Raw genomic sequence first — 27,146 nt, forward strand, 5'->3', positions numbered from 1 at the left:
TTTAGGTTATTAAACATTTATATAATCATCAATTTTAAAATTAACAAGATTAATCAAATTACATACAATCTAGTTCAAATATTTATATTAAAAAAATAAAAAAATATATTTACCAGTCAAAATATTCTCCGGTGAATTTCTTAATGAAATGAAAATTGATGGGGGGATTGTATGATTGGATCTTCTAAACAGAACCACTTTTTTTGAGCGGCTACATATTTAAAAGCCTTGTTTTTTTCGTTTTAAAAATAATTAATTTTAATCTACCAAGGCACGTCGTCATTTTGCCAAGTACCTTTGCTTGTTACTCAAATGAAAGAACAATGACTGCAAATATGAAACCAGTGGAGTGGATAACCGATTTTTTCCACATCTATATATATATATATCATAAAACTAACACTGTTAACCAGTCTCTCAAACTATCAGCCGTGAACATGGATGGAGAGAAAATACCTGACCAAAAATGAAAGTTTAGGGTCTAGTGTGATCAAAGTTGAACTAGATGAGCACATATTTTTAAAACTTGGAAGGACCATGAATCCATTTTCCCCGGAAAAAAGGCTCGTGCTTGCATGGTTCTGAAAATCTCAAGCCCATTTGACCATGAAAGTCATGCAACCAGCCCCTAGAAGAAGGGAAACATTCGCTCCTAGTTGAATCCTGAAATTGCCTTGCATCCTTGGACTCATGAAATCTGATGCTAATAGGTCAACGAGTGCCATGTATATCAAAATCCCAGCTGAGGCTGCGTTGAAGATGCCCTCGACTGTCAGAGCAGTTGGACTCCTCTCATCGTAAATGTTTGAAATTCCAATTCCAATGGCAATTCCCAGTGGGGTTGTCAGGGAGAAAAGCGTTGCCATTATTGCCATAGACGCAGACTTGAATTGTGCCTATTAATACAAACAGGAATTCATCGGAGTTGAAAGGAGGAAAAACGACAGTACAACAACAAAAAACAATCTTTGCCCGCTGATAACATCGATTCATGTTTAATTAACAAGTGAAAATTGTTTTTCTTACATAATCCTTTCTTCTTAAAATATTAATCAAATGCTCAAAAGCTACTTTACCATGCAATCATTTTTATGATGAGACTATCAAGTGAGGCATCTGCACGTAGGCATGGCAAACCTATCACATTGATGAACAATATTATTAAGGTAAACGGTAGATGCATGGTAAATGAATTTTGTTGACCATAAATAGGAGATTAATGTAGTAGAACAGTGAAAAGACAAAGATGTTGTCATTATGTCGACATCTCCAACCCTTGTAATACGCAGAAAATTCTACTGGCTGGCAGAAGGCAATAATTGCAAAACATGAAACTAAAATCATCCTAGGTCGTGTGCGATATATACCTGAGTGATGCAGCCACCAAGTCCCAGGCCTTCAAAAAACTGGTGGAAAGACAAGGCCGCCATGAGAGGCTTTATTGTTTCCGGACTCCCAGAAGCACCCAGAGATATTCCAATAATTATTGAATGAACTACAATCCCCAACTCCAATACCTGGAATAGCATCCATCCAAGCATAAAACATAGGTTATGTGTTAGTTCATCACCCAAAAATTGCCTAAAAAAATTAGATTATGAGAAAAATCTTACCTGTGAAATAACTCTTCGACGAACCAATTCAGACAGAGCCAAATCTTCTTTTAGGGAGGCAGAACCATGGGCATGGCCATGTGTAGCATGTGTATGAACATGTACATGACCTTCATGCTCTGCAGCTGTCTCTTCATCCGTAGTATCTGCCGGTTTGTTCTTGTTAAAATGCATCCTCTTATAAAACCCTGTCGCAAATGAATCCACCATTAGCGTCCCTATTGCAGACATCATGGCAACAAAACCTGTGAATGGAAAGTGCCCCCATAGATCCTGGTTAAGACATGGTGATGTTAAGCTTTCAAATGCGTCCGGTAATATGTGAATGAATCCGGTTGCTAGGATAACACCAGCAGCAAATGCCTTGATCATGAAGAAAACATCATTTTCAGGCCTAAAGGCTTTTATTTTCTTTCCTAACAAAGGGAGGCTAACACCGATAGCACCAGCAACTAGAATTGAGAGTATTGAACCTAGTTTAAACTTCAGTGCTTCACCTTTACTATGCTCTAAATCTTCTACCTCACATGTACACTCACAGGTGACTATAGTAGGGTAATAAAGAAGAATCAAGAGAGAAGACGCCTTAAAGATGTCCAAAAATCAAGCTTGAAGATGAGCCATGGCGTGTCGGAGAGGATTGGGGGAGAGGGAAGAGAATTAACAGATTTTAGGTTTGTGGGTTGTAGAGAAATGATCAAGTGATTTTGGTCTTGTATATCAGGAAAGAACAGAAAGGAGTGTAATATAGTGGCCGTTGAAAAAACTGGATGGCTAATAACAAGAGAATATTATACAGTCAAAGACGTAACACAAAAGTGAATACGCAGGAAAGGGGAAACCAAACCATTGGCCTAACGGGAAACTCCATTAGTATATAGCATGCGTGTGATCTGCCTTCAATATATATACATGGGATGCTCATCAAATCAGTGGTCCAGAATTATATAGATTTCCCAAGTAAATTTAGTAATTTAATTTATACACCATCATCTCATTTAATAAATTATATAGGACATTTGGTGTCCATGTATATTTATATGTGCAGGACACAGGCATATTGTGCGGCTGCAATTGCATGCATATATGTGATCGGGTCATTTCACGGAGATATGATACATAGCGGCTGTGCTAGCTTCCATTAATTAAGTAAATTAATGGGTATAGCTCTTCTAATCACCTAATAAAATGAGCATGCATGTAATTAAACCCAGTTATACAGTTTACACCAATTGTTAGGTACTGTTAAACAATTAAAAAACCGGTATCCGAAACCAAGCGTGTAGCTTGCTCGCGCATTTATAACATTAATCATGAAAAGAACTGAGATTAGATTTAAAAGTATAGAGTGATCGTGTGGGTACGTATAGTGGCATCCCTTTGGGTATACATTGTGCGCGAGCGTTGTGTGTGTGTGCGCGCGCGCGCGTACACGCGTTTTATAGATACTGGAAAAAAGAAGAAGGGTGGTTTCAGGTCTGGAATGATTGCTTACTTATTTTGTGAATGGAGTGGTACAAATACCATGAGAGGCGGTGGAAGTAGTCATGTAGAGGCATTATCGGGAGAGGAGACCAAACGAGAAGCATAATCAATTTCAGGTTTGAAAGTAGGCATGTTGGACATATAGTGAGGGGATAAAGTCATCTGAAAATGTGGGGAAAATGTTGTCATCCATTCACCTAGACCAAGAAAACTTGCATAGACTGCGAAGGTAGAACTTCCTTTGACACTAACTTCCCCTGAAATCTTGTGTCCTCTTTCCCAATTTCTTTGTAAGTCAGACCACTTTCTTTGACATCTTGTTTAGTGCCTCCTGACCGGGCTTTCCGAGGACGCAGCCATCTTGTTTAGTTGTCTAATTGATCAATAAAGTAATCGAACAGGTAATCAGTTTCGCGTGAATTAATGGCAGAATTGTTTTGTAAGAATTATTCTTGAAAGCTGCTTAAACGTCAAAGATGAAGGGAATAAAAAAAAAATATTATGCCCTTTCCTGTCCTCAACTCACAAAAATTCTCTCTCAAGTCTTAATCCCCATCGAGGACAAGAATTATTTCATCCCAGGTGCATTTGTTGCTAAAAACATCGCTTAATGCATCATGAACTCTTTGCTTCCTAGATGATTAATCAAGTTTTTGGTGGTATGTTTTTATTAAAAAATATCAAATTAAAAAAAATTTATGAATATAATTTTTTTAAAAAATAAGCATGTTTCATAAAAAATTATATTGATATAGCACTAGCTAGATTCGACAAATTAGACTTGATAGCATATCATAACCTAATCATGTCCAAAGACAATTGAGCTAAATAGTATGTCAAGCCCCGAGATAGCCCATGAAAATGATTATCCTAAGGGTGATCGTTTTAGATTTGGTTCGGTTTTTATTAAAAAAAGTAATCAAACCAAAATTAAAAAAAAATAAAACCAAATCGAAACTGGTTCAAACCAACTAGTTTTGGTTCGATTTAGTTTGATTTTTAGAACAAAACTTGTTCAAACCAGTTCGATTATGTTTTTTCAAGTTTGACTCGGCTTTTCTAACTTGACTCAATTTGATTCTTTTTTTTTTGTTTTGGTTCAATTTGATTTTTTCAATTTCAGGCTTATAAAACCAAAACTAAACCTGACTTAACCAGTCAGTTTTTTAAAGTTTCAATAAGTTTAATTAGTTTTTTTATAATTTATTTTTTTTATTTTCTCTTTTTATTGGATTTTTTTATTTTTTTCTCACCCTACATTATACTTCCTTAACATGCCCAAAAAATAACCATTCTTCATTGTGTTGACTTATTGGAAGAACTTGGCCATCATGGGTCTAACTATATTTAATGTATTGGATCATAATTTCCTACACCCTTTAAGTATATAAAATTTCTTTAACAATTAACTATATTTTTATAAAATATAGATATAAATATAGGAGATATTTATCTTTTATTAAATGCTATGGATAAAATCATTCTTCAAACTTTTATTTTTACAAAAAAAAAACTTATGAGTGGTAAATACAATGTTAAATTTTCAGAATAAAGGTTCACAATTTTAATATCTACTTTATATATGTTTTTAAAATATTTCTCTCTATAATGGTATTATATTTTTCTTCTTTAAAAATATATTTATTTAAATATTAGAAAGTCCTTAATTCTATCAAAAAAAAGATTTTTAATATACATTAGCCACAAATTATTTTTACCTATCAAACATAAAAATCAAGTATAACCTATCAATTATTTTAATTAAAAAAATAAACAAAATTTTTAAAATTAATTAATTAATCAATTATGAAAATACGATTCTTTATTTCAATTCATGGGACGTCATCAAGTGGTTTTGTTATACCAAACGCATTAATCATAATGCACGTGGAGTGAGTACATACGCACACGCGTGCTAGGGTGAGTATAAAAAATAAAATAGACTTGTTTTGATTGCCAGAGATGGAGACACGAGAACATAATTTTATCCTGTCCCATGTGTGCTTTTAGATGCTGTCCATGCTCCTATCATCACGCCTCCAAACCCAACGCTGACATTTTCATTCATTATAGACAATTAGACAGGCCCACAAACTACGAGGGGTTGGGGCCGGAGTACAGGGTGGGAAGCCCATAGCCAGAATGCGTAGCCCAACAAGAAACAAAACCCAAAACGTTGAATTTGGGAGACGCGGAGACTGGGGGCATAAACGTAAACACGTGAAAATTTGAAACCATAAAGGTTAATCGACATTCAACATTTGCAACGGTAACCCCTCAAATTCATTTTCTAATAGAAAACACTGGTATCGAAAGAAAAAAAAAAATAGCGTCATTAAAGGTATAATCTGTTAATTAAATACTTTCTTGATTGTTCTTTAATCTTTCTTTAAATTCTACTCAATTTTCATTTTATCCGCTTTCTTGTGTATTTTAATTCCAATGTCCCCTCAAACAAAAAGAGGATTAGGGTTCCATTATGTTTTTTATTGAAAGAATACGGGTGTTTATTCATGTATTTTTTTGTTGAAACTAAAGAATTAGGGTTTGGAGGGAAAATAAAAAGGAGAGAGAGAGAGTTCCCTTTTCAGAAGAATGCCGTTTTATTAAATTGTTGAAGAAGAACAAGGGTTCTTTTTAGAAGAATGGTTATCTCTTTAATGCCTTCTACAATGTTGAAATTCTTTTTCTTTTTTTTTTTTTAATTTCAGGCAAAACAAATTCAGCGAGAGAACTTCATATCTGTTATCATCATTCGTCATTAAGTGCTCGGTCTTTCTATCAGAGGAACCGAGAAAGAAAGTAACAGCATGGTGGCTGCTAAAGTATGAAAGAAACCCACGACATGTTTTTTTTTTAATTTTTTTATTGTGAATTCACTGTTTTTTTTTTAATGTATTCCTTGTAAATTGTCAGGGAAAAGTCAGCGTGGGCGTGAGTCGAGTTGCTGAAGATGCCCATACCTGCAGAACAGGTCCGGGTTTCATTGTTTTTCTTTTTCTTTTTTTGAACTTGACTTTATAATTCAGATTCTTTAATTGTTTTGTGTACCTACTTTTTTTACTTTTATTTTAGGTGTTAGAACTTTTAAAGTTTATTCAGAAAATGAAAAGAGTAAGGATGCTGCTAGCATGTAAGTGTAACTCATGTTCGGTTTCCCTATGGAAAGTCTTATTATTGCGTAATGCTTATTGGGTGATGTTTTCATTTTTCTTTCCAGTAAATCTGCCAGGGATAGTTTTCTTCCTGCAAGGTATGTGATGCTATAGACTTGTTAAATCAATATACACAACTGCTTGTGAATTAGAGGTGAAGAAAAGAGCAGAAATCTGGGTCTTTAAGTTTTGTTGTCTGGCTTCAAAAAAATTAGATTAAGGCTCAGCTTAGTGGATGTTTTCTTTAACTAGTCTTAAAACAACAGATAGAAGGTTAAGGTAACTGATGTATTTATAAAGTGTTTATAAATTAATTGGAAAAATAGGTTAAGGGAAAATTTGTGCTTTATTTGTTTCTTAAATATTTTTAATATTTTTTGTCAAAAACAAATTTTGCAGAAGGATACCTACCAAAGGATATCCTCCTGCCAATGCAAGTGTTTCAAAGGTAATTTCCCCCCCTTTATTTCCTAATGGTTTATACTTTAATGGTGTTTTCAGATAGGATTCTACGTTTTAGATATCTATATGAAGTATGGTTTTATAGTTTTCCTTAACATTTAATATGAAGGGGAGCTCGAAAATTGTGGGGAAGAACAATTGCAAACATGACAATTCTGGACTGACTGGTATGGCCGAATTCAATCATAAATTTTCTCTTTCTTGATTTTTTTCTGAGCCATTGTTAAATTTTGATAGTAGCCCTTTCCAGTAAATCAAAATGTCAGTAGAAAAGCATTGGCTGATGTAAGCAATGTGCAGAGCGGTAATGCAAGGGATGTGGCATATGATGTTTCAAAACCAATGTGAGTGTCTCAGTGTTTGAATTGGAAGACCTATTTTTTAATTTATGAAGGACCAATAGAAAAGCATTGGCTGATGTAAGCAATGCGCAGAGCGGTAATGCAAGGGATGTGGTATATGATGTTTCAAAACCAATGTGAGTGTCTCAGTGTTTGAATTGGAAGACCTATTTTTTAATTTATGAAGGACCAAAGTTAAAAGAATATTTCTTTATCCTATTGAGTAAATAATCAAAGTTTATTTACTTATGAAAGACAATTCGAACATGTAGATATCCATGATTTCTCAGGAGAATATATCCTCTCTCTTGCTCTCTATCTTATTCTTTTTTATTTTAACTTTTGTGAAAAAAAAGGACCAAAGTTAAAAGAATATTTCTTTTTTCTATTTAGTAAATAATCAAAGTTTATTTAGGTTGTGAAGCCATAACTATCTTTCTTGACTTTATTTTGATTCTTCGGAGTAGAGTTTGTCTAAGAATTCCATGTAAGTTAGATTTTCTTTATAAACTGACATGATTCTCTGACTGTCATCAACTTTTTTAGGATTTCAGTGGGTCCAGGCTCTAGGACTACAAATCTTTCATCAAGAAAATCTGCAAAGGTATGAAAACCAAATTTCACCTCAAGTTTTTGTTTTCCATCCGTTTTTGCTTTTCTTCCATGTTCCATTGCATCGTTTATGATGTTTGTTGCCATAATTATTGGTTTCTAACAGGTAACTATAAAATGTCTTCTGCTAACTGGTTCTTTCTGCAAAACCAGCATATAATTACAGCATCTGGCTGAATGGCTGATATATTGTTTTGCTAGATTTTGTATCTGACTATGACGCCTTTGTTTCAAAATAGTCAGATAACAGAGGAAGCATGCTTTTGAGTTCTTGTTTGTTGGGAAGGGAGGGTGAGGGGGATGGTTGAAACCCTAAATTTGTATGAAACCCGCTTCCATAGCACAACAAAAGATAAACTCCCCAATACTATCATGCTGTTTTTTAAATTCTGGAAGGCAGGAGTAGAAGCAACATTTCACCTCCCAAGTCTTAACCTTGCTTTAGCATCTATAATATGTGTAAACTAGTTTTGAAAACAACCAAAGGAGCTGTTTGTGGAACAGTTTTCTTAAGTTCAGTGGGAGATGGATGAACCAACAACCTCTTAACACGCTTGGAGGTCCTCCAAACAAGGCCTGCCTCCAAGGAGGGTTGGCTCGCCTATCTATAGAAGAAACACTGACAGGTCCTGGCCATAATTCATAGATCATTTCACTATGTTGCATTTTTCTGGATTTGCATGCTAGCAAGGCTCTTTGTTTCTTGCATGAGTTATTTTTCCTGGCAGATATCATTGGTTTATGATAATCAGTATTTCTGAATTTTTGTCCTTTATGGAATTCTGGAAAAAAAATTTCTTCTTTTGGCTTCACTTTTCATGCAGTGGTTGTCCTTGTCACTAGCTAACAAAGGCTTCTTCTTTTTTCCTTGAGAATAAAAATCATAAACCTGGCCAATATTTTGCCATATGCTGGATTAACTTTAATTTTTTTCACTGTATGCCATAACATTCTCCAACCTTAAAACAATCTGGGCTGCTTTTCTCCTTATATGTTTGCTTGCTTCTGTTTCTTGATTTGCTTAATGATTGAGAGACAATTTCCACAAGTTGAATTGGGTATTCTTTTGGGAATTGGCTTTTTCTAATTTTATACTTCAAGCTTATTTGTCTAAAGAATTGAGGTTTTCATTAAAAATGGAGGATTCATGAGGAACTATTCACCAATGTTGGTTACTATTATACACTGTATATTTTGTCTTGGGTGATCATAATTTTAAATTCATGTTACTTGTAGCTTTCCTTAATTTGTATCTAATTTGACCACATTGTGCCAGTTGCAAGATGAAAGTGTTTGTTCACTAGTAAAGATCAATGTTCTGTTTTATCATTCTCTTTAATTCTTCCTCCTGCGATTCTAGAGTACCAAATACCAAAGATTTTCTTGTTTCAAATTAGGGAAAAATGAGGGATAATCCAAGTCAAAAGGCTGGTGACCTTCATGCTTCTAGGAAAGGTATTTTGTCATAACTTCACATCCATAATCTCTCTAATTGGGAATTCCCATTGGATAGTTACTGGTCTTGTACAATAGCAGGCGCTAAAGATCTAAGGGTTTCTTTAGAAGATCAGAAGACCAACGCCAAGAATCATGGTCATGAATCCACCGTTAACAATAGCAGGTATTTCAATTATGTTTGTTATATTTCTTATCTAGGCATGAGTACTGGTACAACAGCAAGGGCACAAATATGTTAGTATTAATGCCAGCTGCTATGCAACTGTCTAATGTGACGCAATATTTTCTTATACCCAGAAAGGGCACAAATAAGTTATGAAATTGTGTTCTTATTTTTTCATAGGAGGAATGCAAGGAATTTTGTTGCAGTGATGAGGTTTTTGATTCTATCTGTATGAAATTACTCATTAATATAACTGTGTGCTTGCGTGTGCGCTGTTGATATAATTTTTGTTACTTTTGACATGAAGGAAGTCTCTACCAGCGCTAAAGAGGGTGAGCCATGCAGATGCAAGTAATGCAAAGGTTAATCTCATTACATAAATTTTCCTAGAAAAGAACTGCATCCTATCCCTGATAGACCAGTGCTAATCTCATTACATGCGAAACATATTTATGTTTTGGTTTCGACTGATTCCTGGTCCATTTAGTTGTCTCCTTTTCTTGGTTGTTTTGACACTTTGATTCTCATTTAGGAAAATGATGGAAGCTCTGAGGAAACTAATAATATTAGTGGGTTTCCTGGTAAGATACATTGATCCGTCTCTTTTTACATGGCTCTCTATTGTCCATTGACTAAGATTCATGATATTTATATGGCTATTTTGTGTCTTAATTCTTTTGGTTTCAGTTAAGGTTAAAGTGAGCAAGAAAGTAGTACCTCAGGCGGGCATGGGTAGAAGACATCTATGGAGAAATAGAGTGAGTGATGGCTTCATATTAATGTAAGTAACAGTGATCTGTTTCTCCCAAGAAAGGGGGAAGGGAACCGTTGTCTGTTCTAATTCAATTTACTACCCTGTACATATTGCTGCTTTATTTTAATAAATTTATTTGCATAAACAAAGTGGCCGTACGTGTCTTTGCTCTTCAATCAATTGCATGCTATTTTCCTCATAGATGAGCTTTGTTTTTATAGATTTATTTGCATAAACAAAACGGCTGTACTGTTCTTTGCTCTTCAATCAATTGTATGTTATTTTCTACGTAATAGATGAGTGTAAAATGTAAAACCAAAGCATAGCGTAAGAATAGCAAGAACATAAATTACCTACAATTTATACTTAATCCTTAAACTGAGAGTACTTTATTACGTGTCTGAATCATGGCTGAGAAATTCCTTCCTTGTTATCTATTGATGACTGACCAGGCTGCAGATGCTCATCTTTTCCTGTCTGTAAATAGGGCCCCTAGGGATCAAAATAATGCTGAAGTTCGTGTATCCAGAAAATCTGTCAGGGTATGAGTTGTGTTTTATATATCTACTTTTCTTTCTATGATTTCCTGATTATCTATGCTCCATTCTTTTGTGACTTAAGATATTTTATTTGCTTGCTTAGACAAACATTTATGGTGTTGCTTATTTCTGTCGTTTGAATTGTCAAGGCAATGTGAATGTTTATAAATTGTTTTATTCTTGTGGCAAAGCTGGCATGACCTGGAAGTTTGAAATTATTTTAACAGTACCAAAATATATGCCTACTGAATATCATGACACATATCATCTTGAAATTGAAATAATGGCAGATGACATCTTTAAGCAGCACAAGCCTAATTACAAATAATTGAGAAGAAGTGGATGTTGAGGTAAAGTGGAATCGTGATTTGGTATCAAAACTTGTACTAGTTTGATAGAACCTGTGCTTGACTTTTTGACCAAATCATATACAATCATACCTTCCACATCTATGTAAATTAAATTTGTGATTTCTTGAGTAACTGTTTTCACAGTTGGGAGTTGTATACCATTTTTTTGTTTTGTATGGCTGACGAGTGGCTAAATTCGTATCCAGTTCCCACAATCACAATATCTGCACTTATAGCTATGCATGTGCAGTGACATACTTTTCTACTCCTACCTGTATCTTCAACATACAACAACAATAAAGCCTTAATCCCAAAATTGTTGTGGTCAGCCTAGCTTCAATATAGCTTAACTATAAATAATGGAATTCAGTGGCCACCAGAACCGCTTATTATGTTCCTAAGCTTTTCCTCATTCTATTGTTTTGTCTATTTGAATGGATGTGCTTGCTGGAATGTACGGTTACATCTTATAAACAGTAGATTAGCAAAAATCCTGGTCTTGTTGTAATGCTTATAGCTCAAATGAAATCTATCTGACAACTTGATCTCATGTGTTCTTTTGTTCTTAGTGGTGTTAACTCCATTTCTGCATTCATTGATCCAGCCAATACTAAAGACTGAAATCAATGCTTCCGGTCACCATAAGACATCAAGATCAAAGTACATCTCTAGTTTGAACACATCCAAGTCCATTGCTCCTATATCATCAAAGAAAAAAAAACCTGTGACATCTTTCCCAGAAAACATGCCCTTGGTGATTGCCAATGAAGTTACCCAAGGAGAACCTTCATCTGACAACAACAAGATGTCAGATGCTAATCACAAATCAGATGTCATCACCATAGGAAAATCAAGTCGAAGGAGATCTTATACATTGTTATTAATGACAAGATCAAAGGTCTGGAACTACTTTATTGTCGTGATGCTGTGCTTGAGCTTTTTTTTTTTTTTTAACAATTGCCATTATTTTGCAGTTACTACAGGAACATGGTGAAGTTGTTGAGCAGGAAAAGCTACCAAGTATAGATGATGCTTCCAATCAACTGGAAGTTGCTGAATATGTTGACGCGATATATAAGTACTATTGGATTTTGGAGGTGATTGTTCTTTTGATCCAACTTGATGCCATTAATCTTGAAAAAAATTCCTTCACTGGCACGCCCATATTTTCAGCTGAACATCACTATTTTTTGTTGTTAACTACTACCCTGCCTAATAACACTAAGCTGTCAGATAATTCATGCATGTTTTATTCCTATTTTATTTTCAGATCTCAGTCATGGATCTTTTTAATGGTAATCAGAATCATTCTTTTAGTGGTTTTGATCCAACCTGACACTTTAATCTTGAAAAAGTTTCCTTCACTGGCACACCTGTATTTTTGGTTGATTCGATGGATGCTAATAGCATATATCACTCTTTTTAGTGGTTAATTACCCTGCCTAATAGCAATTAGCTGTAAGATAAGAAAGGAATTGACTATGCTCTCTTGTTGGAGAGTGTGCCTATTAGCTGTAAGATAAGAAAGGAATTGACCATGCTCTCTTGTTGTGCAGTCTTCAGCTAAATAATATATGATGACAAGAAAAGTTAGATTGAAAATCTTTAGCAATTAATGAGTATCTTGGAGACAAATACCTTTCTTCTCCAATATAGATTTGTTTGTCAACAGTGATGCACATTTCAGTTTCAGTTGCTTATTCCTCTGTCTAATACAACTAGCTGGGAAATAAGAATGAAGTTAAATCACCTGAAATGTTTAGTAATCATGTCCACAGTGTTCAGCTAAATAAAATAAAAGACTGGTTCTCATATGATTGCAACAAAAAGTACTTATTTGAGGGTTTTGGGTATCAGGTGGTGAGAATGGGGCCAGAACCCATCCTTCTCCAGCATTGGTGTTCCACAATGGGTTGCATTTATTCAATAAGTTGTGATTGTGGTTAACATAAAATGATTGGTTAACATGGCCATGCACATGTGTTTTGCTTACTGAAAAATTTCTATGTACTTTTTTAATCGACCAAAGTATGATCGGTGGGAAGTGACAAGCCTGTTTTCTGTTTGCAAGATTTAGTGCTGTTCTGTGACATTCTAAGAGATATTAGTCTGTTCTAATTAGTTTATAGATATTTATATCTAGGTAATCTGGATGATGAATCAAAAAGGAATGAATTCTGTTTGGTATATAGGTATTGCTGGGATCTCATCTTAAGTGTGAAATCTGATATATCAAGTGAATTGTACTGGGTCTTTAATGATATTGTGATTTATCCTGCTATGATGTTAAAGTCAATTCATTTCATTATTACATATCTTTTCGTGATTTTAAAATAAAACAAGATTTCCTTCAAATTAAATCATTATAAACTTTCTGAGTTTTGGTCTGGGACCTGGAGCTGATGAAAGCAGGCATGTGAATGGTGTTTTGACTTTTACCTCTTCAATCTGCTTCTCATTCCTTGTTCACCTCATCTGTCAGCAACCCAATTAGGTCTAATTTGTTCTGTTTTCATGATTTTTTTTCAGGTGCAGAATTCATCTCTTGAAAATTACATGGCAATTCAAACAGACATTACACCTCAAATGCGGGGCATAGTTATCAACTGGCTAGTTGAAGTATGCATCCATCTGTTCACAATTAACATTTCAGCACCTTTCCCTTCCTGCTTCTGGTGCTGTTTTCCTTGCTACTCCCATTAAGCTTACCTAATTTTTTTCTGTGGTAATGTATTTTCCTTTCTGATTGCAGGTACACTTTAAATTTGAATTAATGCCGGAAACTCTTTATCTTATGGTCACATTGTTAGATCGATACCTATCTCAAGCCCAAATTAAGAAGAATGAACTGCAGTTGGTTGGTCTTACAACACTGTTCCAACTGCAGTTGGTTGGTCTTACAGCACTGTTTCTGGCATCAAAATATGAAGATTTTTGGCATCCTAGGGTAAAACAATAACATGTCAAATGCACATGATTTCAATTGAATTCTTATTTGAGGTTTTGATTTTTTGTTTGACTACGCACTCATACATCTTTTTCTGAACCATGCAATACAGATCAAAGATTTAATTAGCATCTCAGCGGAGTCGTACTCAAGAGACCAAATGCTTCTAATGGTAAGAGGCCAAACGCTTGTAATGTATGGTATTGCAAATTACCAAATACTAGTTCACTGAAACTTAGTTCTTTGTAAAAGAGATTTTGGATGTACTTGAAAGAAAATTGGCGTTGAGGAATTTTTGAGGATTTTATTCTCCCCTCTTTAGTTGCAGGGTTAGGAATGTAAACATCTTTCCAAGATGTACTTGATCTCTACACTTTCTTCCCTTTGCTGAATTATTGCATAGTTGTTTGTTTGCTTTTCAAATTTTTATAACAGAATCATGCTCCTTATCTTCTGCCCTCTTCCTGAAAGATGATGGCATAAAATTGCAGTCCATCTTGATGTTGTTTTCTCCAGGTCCTAATGGTAATCGCAGCTTGCTTTGCTTTTCAGGAGAAGCTTTTACTGAAGAAGTTGAAGTTTCGTCTAAATGAGCCGACTCCATATGTTTTCATGTTAAGGTTTCTCAAGGCTGCTCAATCAGACATGAAGGTATGTGGCTTTCGAAAGGGTTCTAAATCTGGATATTTTTTATGATATCTTGTTGCATCCTATCTGTTATGGACATATCAAATAGGAAGATGACGGTAGTGCGAACCTCAACCACTGTAGTTGTGTTTTAGTAGAGAAGAGATTCTCTGGTCATAAGGCTGGATATTGGATGGTCATGGACATATCAAATAGGAAGATGACAGGAGTGCAAAACTCAACCACCCTAGTTGTGTTTCAGTAGAGAAGAGATTGTCTGGTCATAAGGCTGGATATTGGATAGTCAATATCAATGATCTTAGATTCTTAGCTGATAAAGGTTTGCATTATTGCGTGTACAATTGTCAATGGCAATCCTAAATCTATCAACCTAATATTCGTTCTTGCTTTCACTGCCAGCTTGAGCATTTAGCATTCTACCTCATTGAGCTCTGCTTGGTTGAATACAAAGCTTTAAAGTTCAAACCTTCAGTGCTATGTGCGTCAGCTATCTATGTTGCACGGGCTACCTTGCAAATAGCTCCAGCTTGGACTCCTCTGCTTGCCAGACACGCACATTATCAAGTCTCCCAAATCAGGTATTACTCGCTAAGGTTAATTTCCATTAGTGGGTACTTTTCCTCCCAGTTGATAATCTAACTTGATTATTATAGGGACTGTGCTGAGATGATATTGAGATTTCAAAAGGCTGCAAGAACATCACAATTGAGAGTCACATATGAGAAGTACATGAGGCCTGATCTCAGTGGTGTTGCAGCAATAAAACCCTTGAGTGAACTTCCGCTTTGATTTTGTTAAAGTAAATTTTTATGGTACATGAGAAGGTTCCCTTGAAATACATGCTTGTACTTCCCCCCTTCTTCAAATTGGTTTTATCACGTCACCACAACGGAAAGATTGTGTGCTTTGTGTGATTGTAATCTCCGGTGACTTTGCATACCAGAGGATACTGCCTTCTTAGAAATTAGATCACTGTAACTTTCTCAAACGTAGTAGAAGTATTATAACAACCTCTTGTTGTACTGTTCCTGTCGCTTTATCTCTTTGATATACTAATATTTGAAGGGATTATAAGCTCTTGCTTTAGCTGGACGACTCAAATCGAAATGCGATAAGAAAACAAACCCTACTGATTATAAATTAAGGCATGAAAATAGAATTCATAGTTATGCATAACTGTCTTGATATAATAGCAACTGAAATATAACGCTTTGAGTCGTCTTGCTAAGGCAATACAGGATTTGGAGAGAGCGCCTGCCTCCCTTTATCCAAGTAAAATCAATAAAAGAATTTCTTAAAAAAAAAAAAAACTAGTTCTTCCTACAAAGCAAATTCAGTGGGGCGGATTGGTATAAAAGAATTTCTTAAAAAAAAAAAAAATACTAGTTCTTCCTACAAAGCAAATTGAGTGCCTAATGTTTATATTCAGTGGGGCGGATTGAAACCAGGCTCTCCAAATAGTTGTCAGTTTCATCAAGCACGAGACTGATCTTACGGAATCATTTTCAAGTTTCGGGTCGAGAAATCATAACAAAGAAATCCAATTGTTTTCCTGTAGTATAATTTCCCTGCCGTTCCACATTCCTTGAACCTCTTCAAATCCACGGAGACGGCGTCCATGCGTGACAAGCTTTGAATAAGATCCATTGTTCGGTGTCCACACAGTGCAATGCGAGCACGCTACCACCATTGAAAGGTAGAGCGAGAAGCATCCATATTGGAGAAAACATAGAATATGTCCCTCCGCGGCCGCCGAGCACGAGCCCTTGTATCCACAGACAGGAATGCGGTTTAACTTCTCTCCAAGAAACTGTACTCAACGTGGAAACCTCTGCAGCAGCCCACAAATCGTAGCACTTTGTGGACGTCTATTTCATGATGGAAACCAAACCCCAAAATATGACTATCACCTCTGAGACAGGGCAGGCGGCGGTATTTTCTTGAGACATAATAAACCGTTGGTAGAACCCACAAGATATTCCCGAACAGTGTTAGCATTGATAACGGACGATGGCACGTTTAGATCCTCGAGTTTAATTGTTCCATCACAAAGTAAAGACATGGCAAATTTTGACTTCCAGCGGCTGTATGTGAGAAAGACACGGTTTGTTATTGGGAGGATGTTTGGGGTGAGTGGTAATAGAGTTGGAGGTCGTAATGAGAGCCAACCACTGTTTGGATACAGCCTTGAATCGAAGTAAAGATTCCACCGGTAATCTAAACCGAAGTTCTCAGATTATGTCTTTTGGCAAACAGGAGTTGTTTGCCATGTTTCGAGAGAACTGGTTGAAGGAACATATGATTCAAGATTTTATAGGAGGATGGTTTTGCTGGGGTCGGCGGGCCATGATAGATCAGTTGATATGCCCATGAAATGTATATACACAAAGGGAAAGGGATGCGTTGGAGATTGGGATACCCAATACTCAATATGCTAAAAAATTAGTAGACTTTTCCACTACAATTTACATGAAGACACGTTTGTTTTGGGGGTTGTAAATTGTTTTGGTAAAACAAAATTCAAACTATTTGTTTGTTTTGGGGGTTGTAAATTGTTTTGATAAAACAAAATTCAAATTATTTTTTTAATAAATTTTAATTAAAAAAACATAACCCAATCATTCTGAATAAACAGAGTATTCATATAACAGATAGGCCCCAAGGTGACGAGCTAGGATAGACTTCGGTTTGATTTTACTGGGATTAGCTATCATAAACTTACGAGTTGGTTTGACGCAATGAATCAAGGTCATTAAAATAACAGACATTTAAGATTGCTAAATGAAAAATTATGCAAACTAAGTACTTTACTAATTCATCATCGACATCGCTCAACATTCAGCCTTACACCAAACAAAAATCCCAGTTAAAAATGCTTATTAAGAACAGAAGAAAAATGATGAACCAAAAGAATGACATGAGTTCACGGTCATGCAATCTAATTACATTCCCTGTACGAATGTCATATTCAAACAATTACAGAACTTTCATGGTAATCGTATCTTTACAAAGGAATGCCATCAACAAGTGCTACACGTATTAATAAGAAACGCATCACCAAAGCAAAAGGCAACCGTGTTTTAAACCTCTGTAGTATAAGGGGACTACACGCCAACAAAATAAAAGGTGATGTTATATTATGTGGCTTGGTCTGTGCAGAGACCAAACCTGTCCCGATGATTTCCAGAACAGACGGAACAGCCAAGAGAATTATCAAAATCGAGAGGCTATGTGGGAGCACATTTAAACCAATCTCGGAATTTTGAACCATCTTTTTCTTCCTTTATAAAGCTTCAGATCATCCAAGTTTAACAGTCGACCCCAGATGCTTAAAACTTCATATTGTATCATCTGCTCCCGGGCAGTGAATGATCCGGATGATTTCTGGATTCATTTCTGCCAGTTGAGGTAGTGGAAAATTCCTAACCAGATGTGTCAACTTGCTTTCCATGGTCATCATCATGAATATTTCTCCTTAACCTTCTTAGCCATATATCATAATCTATAGGATATGGTGTCCCACAAAGACTGTCTACGTAATCAGCAAATGCTTTTAACACAGTTGATACCTCACCAAGCTTCAGCTGAATCAATCTTCTTGACCATGAGGTCTCTCTCCATTGCAATGCCCCCTCAACCGAATCTAAATCAGGCAAAGCACCACCACAGGCAAAGTAGAGCACATATACCAGGCTCTCTGCATCTGAAGCTGAGCACAATTTTCTCTCCTGAAGCGCAAAGGTAGATGAAAAATGGAGATTCATCGCAGGACGATCCCTGTCTTCAAGAATTGCATGACCCCAACCAACAAGAACAAAATAAGGATGCCTCACACCAGACCTCACACAAATTATGTTCTCTGGCCGAATGTCTCCATGCCGAATGTCGGCAGAAGAAGTAGTAGAAAGTGCAGATAAACAATCATGACAACACCTGATAGCCTCATCCAAAGCAAATCTGCCAGCATTTACCATATCAGCAACTGTCTCACCAACAGGACTGGTAACAAGAATAGGGGTACCACACCATGGGTGATCACAATTCCCACCTGAGCTGGGTTTTTGACACCGTCCAGGGTGAACAATCCTGCCAGAAGAACTCAACTGTGGTAGATATTTACTAGATAAACCTTTCTGTCTCATAACTGTCAATATTTTAGTTTGCCTTTGGACTTGGAACCACAAATTCATATCTTCCCATGCCGGTTCCAGTTGAGAAGGATGAGAACCAACATAAAGAAACAAAGATTTACCAGGATCTTTAACAGGCGATGCAATGTAATACCATAGTTCATTATTGTGCACAACATCATTGATCTGATAACCTTTTTGCTGGTCTGAGTCCTCCAACCACAGTACAGATCCTACATCCAGCTTCATTATAAACTCTTCAGACTTTATTTTTATGGATTCATCTGGAACTTCAATGATTTCAGGAGAAACACTCTGTTGCTGAAACCGGAATAGTCCATGGCCATTAACTCTGGAATCCCCTAACTGCCTTGCCACTCTTCTTGTTAGGAGGCGAGGACCATGATCAGCTGCTAAATCTTCAATCGAGTGCTTAGGCATCCCTGAATACTGCACGATACAATGGAAAGTAGCAAAAAGTACCTGTAGAGCACCAATGTCTCCCCAGTTGGCATTTCCAAGTTTGTTCCAGATCCTATCAATAGGAGAGACTGAGACTTTACAATGTTTTTTTATCCAATCCACAGAACAGTCATAAACATTATACACATCAAACTCCAATTTTTCTACATCTCCTTCAACTTTTACAACCCCTCCATATTGAGAATCAACAAGAAGAACATAGGCACAATTAGGACTCTGACAAGAATTCAATTTGCTCAAGCTTCTTGATAGCAGCATGCGTAAAGCATAGAAGAGAGCCTCACCCATAACAGATAAAGAGAGTTTCCGGTCACTTCCTGCAGCAACACTTCTGATATGAGGCCTTAGAAGGGCCAGTTCAAGAATATGGTCCCACTTTCCATAAGGATGTCTAGGGTTGTTAAGTAATACACCAGAGGCACAAAGACCACTGAGCTTTCCACTACCTATTGCTTTCTCAGCCTGGTAGAATTTCAAGTTTTCCTTGTATAGACAAGCAACTGAGAAAGGAATGGGATCATCCTGACTCCAAAAGGCCTCCCACAAGCCCTTCACACTTGCATGTAGAAAGTCTTCAATGGCAAGATAAGCAGTTGCTTCCGCAGCATCAGACGTTGAAGCATAGACAGCATTGGGCATTCGAACCAGCTGCTGAAATGACACCCCTTCCAATGCATAATCAAACTTTTGAAGTTCTCTCAACTCAAATGGAACATCAAATGCAGACTTTTTTTTTCCAGACTGTTCTGATATCAATTCAAACCAGTCTTCAAGTCTGGCTGTCAGAGTTTGACTGTCCACAAACCTTGAAAGAAACTCTTTGTGGATACGAGACCTACTGCCAGATGATACACTAGATCTTTTTGTCTCAGACCCAATCGATTCTTGGTCTGATGATCCTCCTGTCAAATAATAAGTTTGCAGATCTTATTTTTTAGTTGGAGTGATGATATTTCATATCATTGTATTTACAAAAATAAAAAACTTGGAGACACAACAAAGCACTCTCATGGCGAGTAGAGAAGACAAATCACATGCCATGAAAAACTCTGCAATTTGTTTATTGATGATGCTCATAAACACACACAATTAAGAAGTTACCTCATATCATATCATGTTCAGTGCATTCATAGGGAGTTAGATAATAGAAGAGGTAACACTTGGACCCTAGATGGTAAAATGAAATATGAAGGATGGCAAAAATTTCCTTATCAATGAGAACATAAGACTTGGAACGAAATAAATAGCTACAGCCTACAGAACATAGCAATGTAAAGATGTAATAAAATGCCCATATACAAACCTTTTGGAGGAGGGTGTCTAATGTCATGAGACAATAGCTGCTTCATGCGAGAAACATTATTTTTATATGCAGTTACAGCTGCAAAACCAAGAGTATTACTTCAACATATCTCCCAATACTTCTTAAAGAGATTGAATTTAGGACAAAGTTGCATGCCTGGGACTTCAATACCAGCTTCTGAGACTGAAAAATCATAATCATTTACCCCTAAAATGCCCTCAGGCGGGGATTCAAGATTCTTCAATTCCTTTGCTAGTTTCTTGATCATGCTGAGTGGCAGATCTTCATATGCTGCCTTAAATTATCACAAAATAAAGAATAGTAAGACAAGAGAAGTAACAATCCACAAAAAGAATCCATTGTCATGCTTTGTGAATATACTCAATGCAAATAACTGTCTTCTTTAACCAAGGAATTAAGATTTATTGACTAGTGTAAAAAGTTCGACGAATTGTTTTAAAGTTCTCTCCCAAGCAACCAAGAAACAATTGCTGAAGTAGCAAGACATTTTTCTTCATGTTTAGATTGTAAAAAGCTATCCTTGCATGGGCAATACTAGGCCATGACCTTATAAGGCTATTCGTTTCTTAGTTAATACTCGTAACTCATTACATTTCTGTTATCCTTGAATAACCTGAAACAGGGATAATTTTTTCTACTGGATAAGCAAAACAGAAAAAGGTTTTGCGCGGATTTAGATAGATTTACCATGTGTAAAGTGTAGAACAGGACCTTTGTAAGAACTGATATTTGCTGAAAAGAACCAGAATTTCAGCAAATTATGTGCATAAATCTCCCTCAAACTTGCTGCATAACAGTAAAGTAAGTGACCAAGATAGATAATGACCTGCAAATTACATGATGACAGATCGCTTCCAGATAAGAATTAAACACAACTCAGTTCAGTCGAGTGTTTCAATGGACAGTCGAATGAACCTTGCCATCAACTGCACAGTTCACCAGTGTAAACATGTTTGATAGCACGGCATAGGCAATATGTCCAAGAGCCAAGTATGTGATATCAGAGCATCCGGAAGATAAGAAACTAGAGAAGTAACAATAACAATGACATAGGACCCTTCAATAGGTGATTGCCCTTTAACAGAAAGCAGTGAGGACATATACATCAATCGTCATACTAAGCCAGACAATATGATGCCCCTAAATCAAACCCGCAAAGAAATCTAGGCAGAAGATACATTTTGCATAGATGCAAAAAAGGAAATGATCCGCACAAGACCAAGTTCAATCACTTTAAGCATCTGGAACTGCAATGTAGAATTGTCTACCATTAAATCCACACACAAAGTTTCTTCATGGTTTTGGAAAGTAACACAAACTCCCTGTAGTGGATCCTCTTGGTTCTCAAAACTCAACATCTGAACCTTAGATGTAAACTGTAATGGCAATTCATGTACTTTCCATGTGCAAAACCAGAGGCACTCACACAGATATGGAGCCACCTAGATTCCCTAATGTACTAACACTACAAATTCTAAATCCATTAAATCTCCCGAGAAAAACCAATCTTTCTAAAGCCTCTAACGTCATAAAGAGCAGCACTTGTACAGCAGGTAAACTCTCAGAATTTGTAGATTCCTAAAAGGGTTTTCTGTAGCCTTCATTTTGCTATGAACTTTGGAAAGCATAGCCATGACAAACAACCACGTCCAAAAATTAAGCAACTTTACCAATTACGTAGCAGTAGAGTGTGAAACAAGGCATAAATGAAAATTCAAAGCCAAAGTTGAAGTCCTTCATATATCCCAAGAAAAATAAAAAGTTGAAATCTTGAGTCCAGCTATGCCATTAAAGAAAAGAAAAACCCAACAGAAAAAACAATCAAATCAAATGAAACCACCCACTTGATGAAACCCTAAGACACAAATCTCAGAAATCTAAACACATACATAACCAAGAAAAACGAAAGTACCAACCCAGTGAGACAAAACGAAAGAAAATTGACAAAGACAAAAACTTTTCACTTAAAGCGGACAAAAACAGAACAAGAGCAAGGGATCAAATCACTAACAGGTAAGATTATAACTGTAACTTACTAATCAACCAATTTTAAATTAAACATTCATTTTTAAAACATATTAAGAGATAAAAGTGATCAAAACACCAACAAAATATCAAACAGGAAAGAAAACCCATGTGAGAAATTACCTTATCTTCTCCTCCTCCTCCTCACTAAGTGGACCTTACATTTGCTACTCCATTAATTAATCAACACTAGTACACTGTCATTATTTTTCATTTATGGTGGTGCGTATTTTTCTTTTCTTTCGCAGTAAACGGTAGTAAGCGGGATCTTGAAATGCCCAATTTGACCTCCTATGAATATTCGAGTGACTACCTCCAGCCTCGTGCGGGCCACTGCCGGCATCTGCTTAAAGAAAGGAGAAAAGAGAGAGTTTTTTCTTTCTCCTGTTTTTAAGTGAGGGACATGAAATTTTATCTTTTTGTTTCTTCTTTTTAGTACTTCATTTCGCAAAATATCTCACATAAACCATTGCATGATGTTTTTTATTATAAGAGGCGAACCCTTTTCAACTTTTTTTTTTTAATTTTTATTTGTGACCTCTTTTTGTCATTTTTTTTTCATTCCTGTGTTGTTTTTCTATTGATTCATTTTGGCTTTTATTTAATAATTATAGTTTGATTTTAAAATTTTTATATCCAATAAATCATTAAATGATATTTGAAATCATAAATACATGAGCCAGTAAAAGTAAAAAATATAATAAAAATATTACTTGAAAAAAATACTTAATTGAATATAAGTTGCAATAATTATCTACAATGTTTTATTTTTTTTATTCATTATTTAGTTATTTCATTAAGTTGACTTGAAATTAAGATTAATAATTTGTTTTGGATGCCTCCACACAGTGTTCTCACAATTTTGAAATTAATTAAGTGCCGAATATTGGATTAATACTTGATTTTATAAAATAAAATTTAATTTTATTAATTCAAATCAATTAAAATTTTAGGGACTCAATTTGAAATTGAAACAAATATTTAATTTTATAAATAATATATTTATTTTAATTTTCTAACTCAAATCCTAGTTGGAATCCACATATTTATTATTATTTATTAACCCCTGTAATTCTCAATTTAAATATTCAACACATATATAAACTAAATGTTTTTAGCATGCAAGTTCAATCTATCTTGACGGTGAAAAGCCATTAACAATGCCTGTACCTTTTTATGCGCTGAAAATAATAAAAAATAAAAAATCATCTCGGAATATAGTCCGGAGAACAAAACCAGTCCTTAATTAAAGCTCTCCCTCTAATTATTGATACTGCCACCACTTGTAAGCACAGCACTAAAGTGACATGGAACAGTAATGATGACAAAAATCTGTTTCGTGGTTCGTCATGGGTGGTTCGTTGGATCATGCAGGAAAAAGCCGCAATCAAAGGCACATTATTATTATTATTATTAACCCTAAAATTTAGACAAAAGGCACTGTTTTAAACTCACTGAGTTGAGCTTTGACTTGGGTTAAAGCCGGCTGAGTAAAAAAAATAAAATTAACTCCGTATAACAAAAACATGTAAAAAACCAGTTATTTTATTATAAAATATAAAAATAAATTGACTAGTCAGCCATAATTTAGTTGCCATCATCCTGATTATTTTAAAATTATGTTTATTTTTGTATTTTAATTTTTTTTTAAATTAATTTTTTTATTTGTTTTAAATTGATACCTTTTATATTATTAAATTATTTTAATATATTGATATAAAAAAAAATTTAAAAATATTATATTATATTAATATTTTTTTCAAATAAAAAACATTAAAAAAAATCTTAACCACGTTTCAAAACACCCCTTAAAAATCATTGTAAAAGGTCTGGGTCGTAGGGATGTGGGTCCCAAAAAGGACATCAAGATCAGGCGGTTCATATTTTATTTCTCGTAATCGTAATCTGTACGTACAATGACGTGAGATAACGTAACGTCACTGAAAATAATGAACATTCTATGTTCATGACCTGACCTGTAAAGGTCTTCTGCTTACGCGTACCCCATGTTTAACTGCGGTTCAAATTAAATACTAGTCAAAATAATGCTTTTAATTTTGAACAATGCCACGTAGACAAACGGGTTCCAAGCAAGCAAGAAAACTCGTGAGTAGAATGTCTGAACAAGAGTTATAAGCTTATCCTGACGTGGGACAGGGGTCTCTTTCTCTCGTTACCTGTGTAGCTTCACTGGGAGGGAAATGCGAAGAACAGAAAACCTCGAGGTGATGAGAAGCTACACTAAATGGACACAGAACCAAAGTTTCCGCAGACAAAAAGGACTAGACTAGATTGAGTTCAGCAGCAGAACAGAACTTACTTGCACACTGTTCTGCAACCTCCTAGGAACGGTCCTGTTTCTCTTCCACCTCTCTCACAACAATCAGATAGCTTACATCCTTGGAAAAACATGATAAGTTCCTCCCATCAAATGAAGGATGTTCCAGTATGCTGTGGCAATCCTCCAATGAACCCAGTTCTCACTATAAGCTAACTACAACCACATGAGCAAAGAAGAGAAACTGTCAAGGGTAAATCATCTACAGGACAGGCAGCTTTAGTCGTACAAAACCAAATTTTGGTAACTGAAGCACTGAGAAGTCAACAAAATCCAGTAGCACGACTGAGCAACAAAAGATGCTCGAGGAAAAACGAAAGCAATTCACAGCCTAAATGACACCACACTAAACACAGAGAGGAACCGTGGACATAAGCTAACATTTTGTTACGAGACAAATGTGCGAGGAAAAGAAACAGTTGACTGCAGGCACGAAATCCTTGTCATAATACTACAAGATTGGTATACTTGCCATTACAAACTGCTGTAATTCAACAAATAGAAAATAACACAAATGATGTAAACTATGTAGAAAGCCCACTTCAAGCAAATAACACAATTGAATGTACAGAGCCTTTAAACAAATGCATGTATAACACCATTTGCTTGGAGGTAGAATGTAATACACAAATTTTTCTTCCCAATGATCTTCAATGATAACATGCATTTCCTAGCTTTTTGAAAATCATTTCCTTCTAATTTATAAAACTGACAGGCTTGGAGATGTCAGGGCAAAATCAATCTCAAAGAACAATATCGTAAGTTCGTAACGCCAATAACATCACTGTATCATCTTCAAAGAGAGATCCAAATAACGTTCAAAACCAAGAATGACTAGCATAAAAAATAACCATATTTTCACTTGTCAAACGATAATATAAAATTCAAATTTGTGATATAACCATTGCAAAACAAGCTCTGTTTTTAGCGTAATGACTGAACACTTCGTATACATACATATCTGATCCGTATGAGTCATCAAACATGGCCGAGCTTCTCTACCACCACTGATGCAGAAGTACATTGAACTCTCCAGCATCCTGGCCTATGTACATACACCTTATCCTTCAACAAAACCCATTACTTGTTGTCTTCCAATATATCATCCATCATATAACGCGCTAACAATACAAATTTGGTAAATCAAAATCCTTGATATAGATCATATTATAAGTACCTCACTGACTATGAATAAGTGACCATGCCATCTTGCAAAAGCGATTGGCACTGTTCTTGGTCCAATGTCTCTCTAACAGCACGATCAAATTCCACCCATGAAGACAAGCAGATGTCGACAGGTACCCACAAAAAGGTTGGATTAGGACTAGCAGGGCAAGCAGCCACCAAATCCAACACAGAAGCAGGCAGCAGGTTTGAGCGGTTGTGGGAAACTGAAGGCCAAATTATCCACTTTATGATCATAACCTCTCCCATTTCTATCCAATTTATACCTTAGAGTGCCCTGAAACTCTCCCTTGGCCTCCCATGGGACCCTGGGAACACCCTTTAAGTTCCATCTAATCAATATCATATTCTCTTAGGGTTGCCAAATCCTATAAACCTCAAGTGAAATCTCCCAAAACAACATTTTATCATGAAATCTCGATGCCCAAAAGATCAACTTGTTATCAATTCCCGTAAACGTATTCAATGGGTCACTAAACGTGATTCCAAATTGATTCCTGTTGTGTCAAATAATTCCAAATTACCAACGGGTTGAAATTCAATCTTTTTGAAAATTCTAATCAAGATCCTACTTCAAAAAAAATAGGTAAAACAATACTATTAATTTCCGTTTGTATTTGTATTTCCTTTCCCACCATGCAATGGTGTTCATGGAAGACAACCGAAAAAAAGATCGAAAAAGGCAGCTGAAAGAGGAGCGAAGCCAATTTGGGGGGGACCTCTTACGAGACTAGAATAACTGGAGTATTCCAACAAGGGTATAAAACCCTAGAAAAGACGTCCTAGAAATAAATCAAATTGTTTATACAGAAGGAATAGCTATTTCTATTGGGTAAGGCGACTACATCCATCATCGTCGAGTCTTTTTTTCAACTGTTTAGTTGCTTCAAAGAGTGAAGGCAAAAGTTGACAGATGGTAGATCCCTTTGAAGGGAATTGTAAAAGGAATATCCCCTCATTATTCTCCGTTCTCTGTCTTCTTTTGCCAATCCAAGATATTAGTCATGAATGCGTAACAGCAAATCCACAGAATCAATGTAAAAGATTTGTCTGGGCCCAAATAAACAAGGAAAAACAGAGAGAGACACCAAAATTAAATTTCTCAAAAACCAACAACTGAAATGGAATGGGGTG

At 35.7% G+C, this 27,146-nt stretch overlaps 3 protein-coding genes across 22 annotated transcripts; 1 reads left to right on the top strand and 2 right to left on the bottom strand.

The window, feature by feature from the left end:
• Positions 1 to 432: 432 nt before the first annotated feature.
• Positions 433 to 2,490, bottom strand: LOC105118361 (zinc transporter 1). The gene is given in 3 exon segments (XM_011016325.1): positions 433 to 896; positions 1,368 to 1,517; positions 1,614 to 2,490. Coding segments are annotated over 3 exon segments (1,080 nt in total). The 5' UTR covers positions 2,238 to 2,490; the 3' UTR covers positions 433 to 590.
• Positions 2,491 to 5,352: 2,862 nt separating this feature from the next.
• CYCB3;1 (cyclin b3;1) lies at positions 5,353 to 15,564 on the top strand. 7 transcript variants are annotated; one of them, XM_011016626.1, is made up of 25 exons: positions 5,354 to 5,439; positions 5,810 to 5,923; positions 6,015 to 6,072; positions 6,174 to 6,231; positions 6,319 to 6,351; positions 6,653 to 6,701; positions 6,825 to 6,882; positions 6,966 to 7,059; positions 7,603 to 7,660; positions 9,066 to 9,123; positions 9,202 to 9,289; positions 9,470 to 9,502; positions 9,597 to 9,651; positions 9,822 to 9,870; positions 9,977 to 10,070; positions 10,531 to 10,585; positions 11,537 to 11,830; positions 11,907 to 12,029; positions 13,462 to 13,551; positions 13,685 to 13,789; positions 13,823 to 13,879; positions 13,992 to 14,051; positions 14,432 to 14,530; positions 14,927 to 15,105; positions 15,181 to 15,564. In XM_011016626.1, the coding sequence occupies exons 2-25, from the start codon at positions 5,909 to 5,911 to the stop codon at positions 15,314 to 15,316; spliced, it is 1,998 nt and encodes a 665-aa protein (XP_011014928.1). In that variant the 5' UTR covers positions 5,354 to 5,439; positions 5,810 to 5,908; the 3' UTR covers positions 15,317 to 15,564. The 7 variants fall into 7 exon arrangements, with proteins under 7 accessions (XP_011015148.1, XP_011014928.1, XP_011014734.1 ...); XM_011016432.1 differs by having other exon boundaries at positions 13,685 to 13,879; XM_011016556.1 differs by having other exon boundaries at positions 9,205 to 9,289; positions 13,685 to 13,879.
• Positions 15,565 to 17,476: 1,912 nt separating this feature from the next.
• Positions 17,477 to 22,896, bottom strand: LOC105118863 (uncharacterized). 14 transcript variants are annotated; one of them, XM_011017548.1, is made up of 6 exons: positions 22,613 to 22,896; positions 21,291 to 22,244; positions 21,152 to 21,186; positions 20,600 to 20,734; positions 20,444 to 20,521; positions 17,477 to 20,042 (listed from the first exon to the last, which is right to left on the bottom strand). In XM_011017548.1, the coding sequence occupies exons 4-6, from the start codon at positions 20,709 to 20,711 to the stop codon at positions 17,950 to 17,952; spliced, it is 2,283 nt and encodes a 760-aa protein (XP_011015850.1). In that variant the 5' UTR covers positions 20,712 to 20,734; positions 21,152 to 21,186; positions 21,291 to 22,244; positions 22,613 to 22,896; the 3' UTR covers positions 17,477 to 17,949. The 14 variants fall into 14 exon arrangements, with proteins under 14 accessions (XP_011015850.1, XP_011015592.1, XP_011015717.1 ...); XM_011017290.1 differs by having other exon boundaries at positions 20,600 to 20,738; XM_011017415.1 differs by having other exon boundaries at positions 21,152 to 21,196.
• Positions 22,897 to 27,146: the final 4,250 nt, after the last annotated feature.

This window comes from Populus euphratica, unplaced genomic scaffold (assembly GCF_000495115.2).
Source record: "Populus euphratica unplaced genomic scaffold, PopEup_1.0 scaffold1.1, whole genome shotgun sequence".
In the NCBI taxonomy this organism is placed as follows: Eukaryota; Viridiplantae; Streptophyta; class Magnoliopsida; order Malpighiales; family Salicaceae; genus Populus; species Populus euphratica.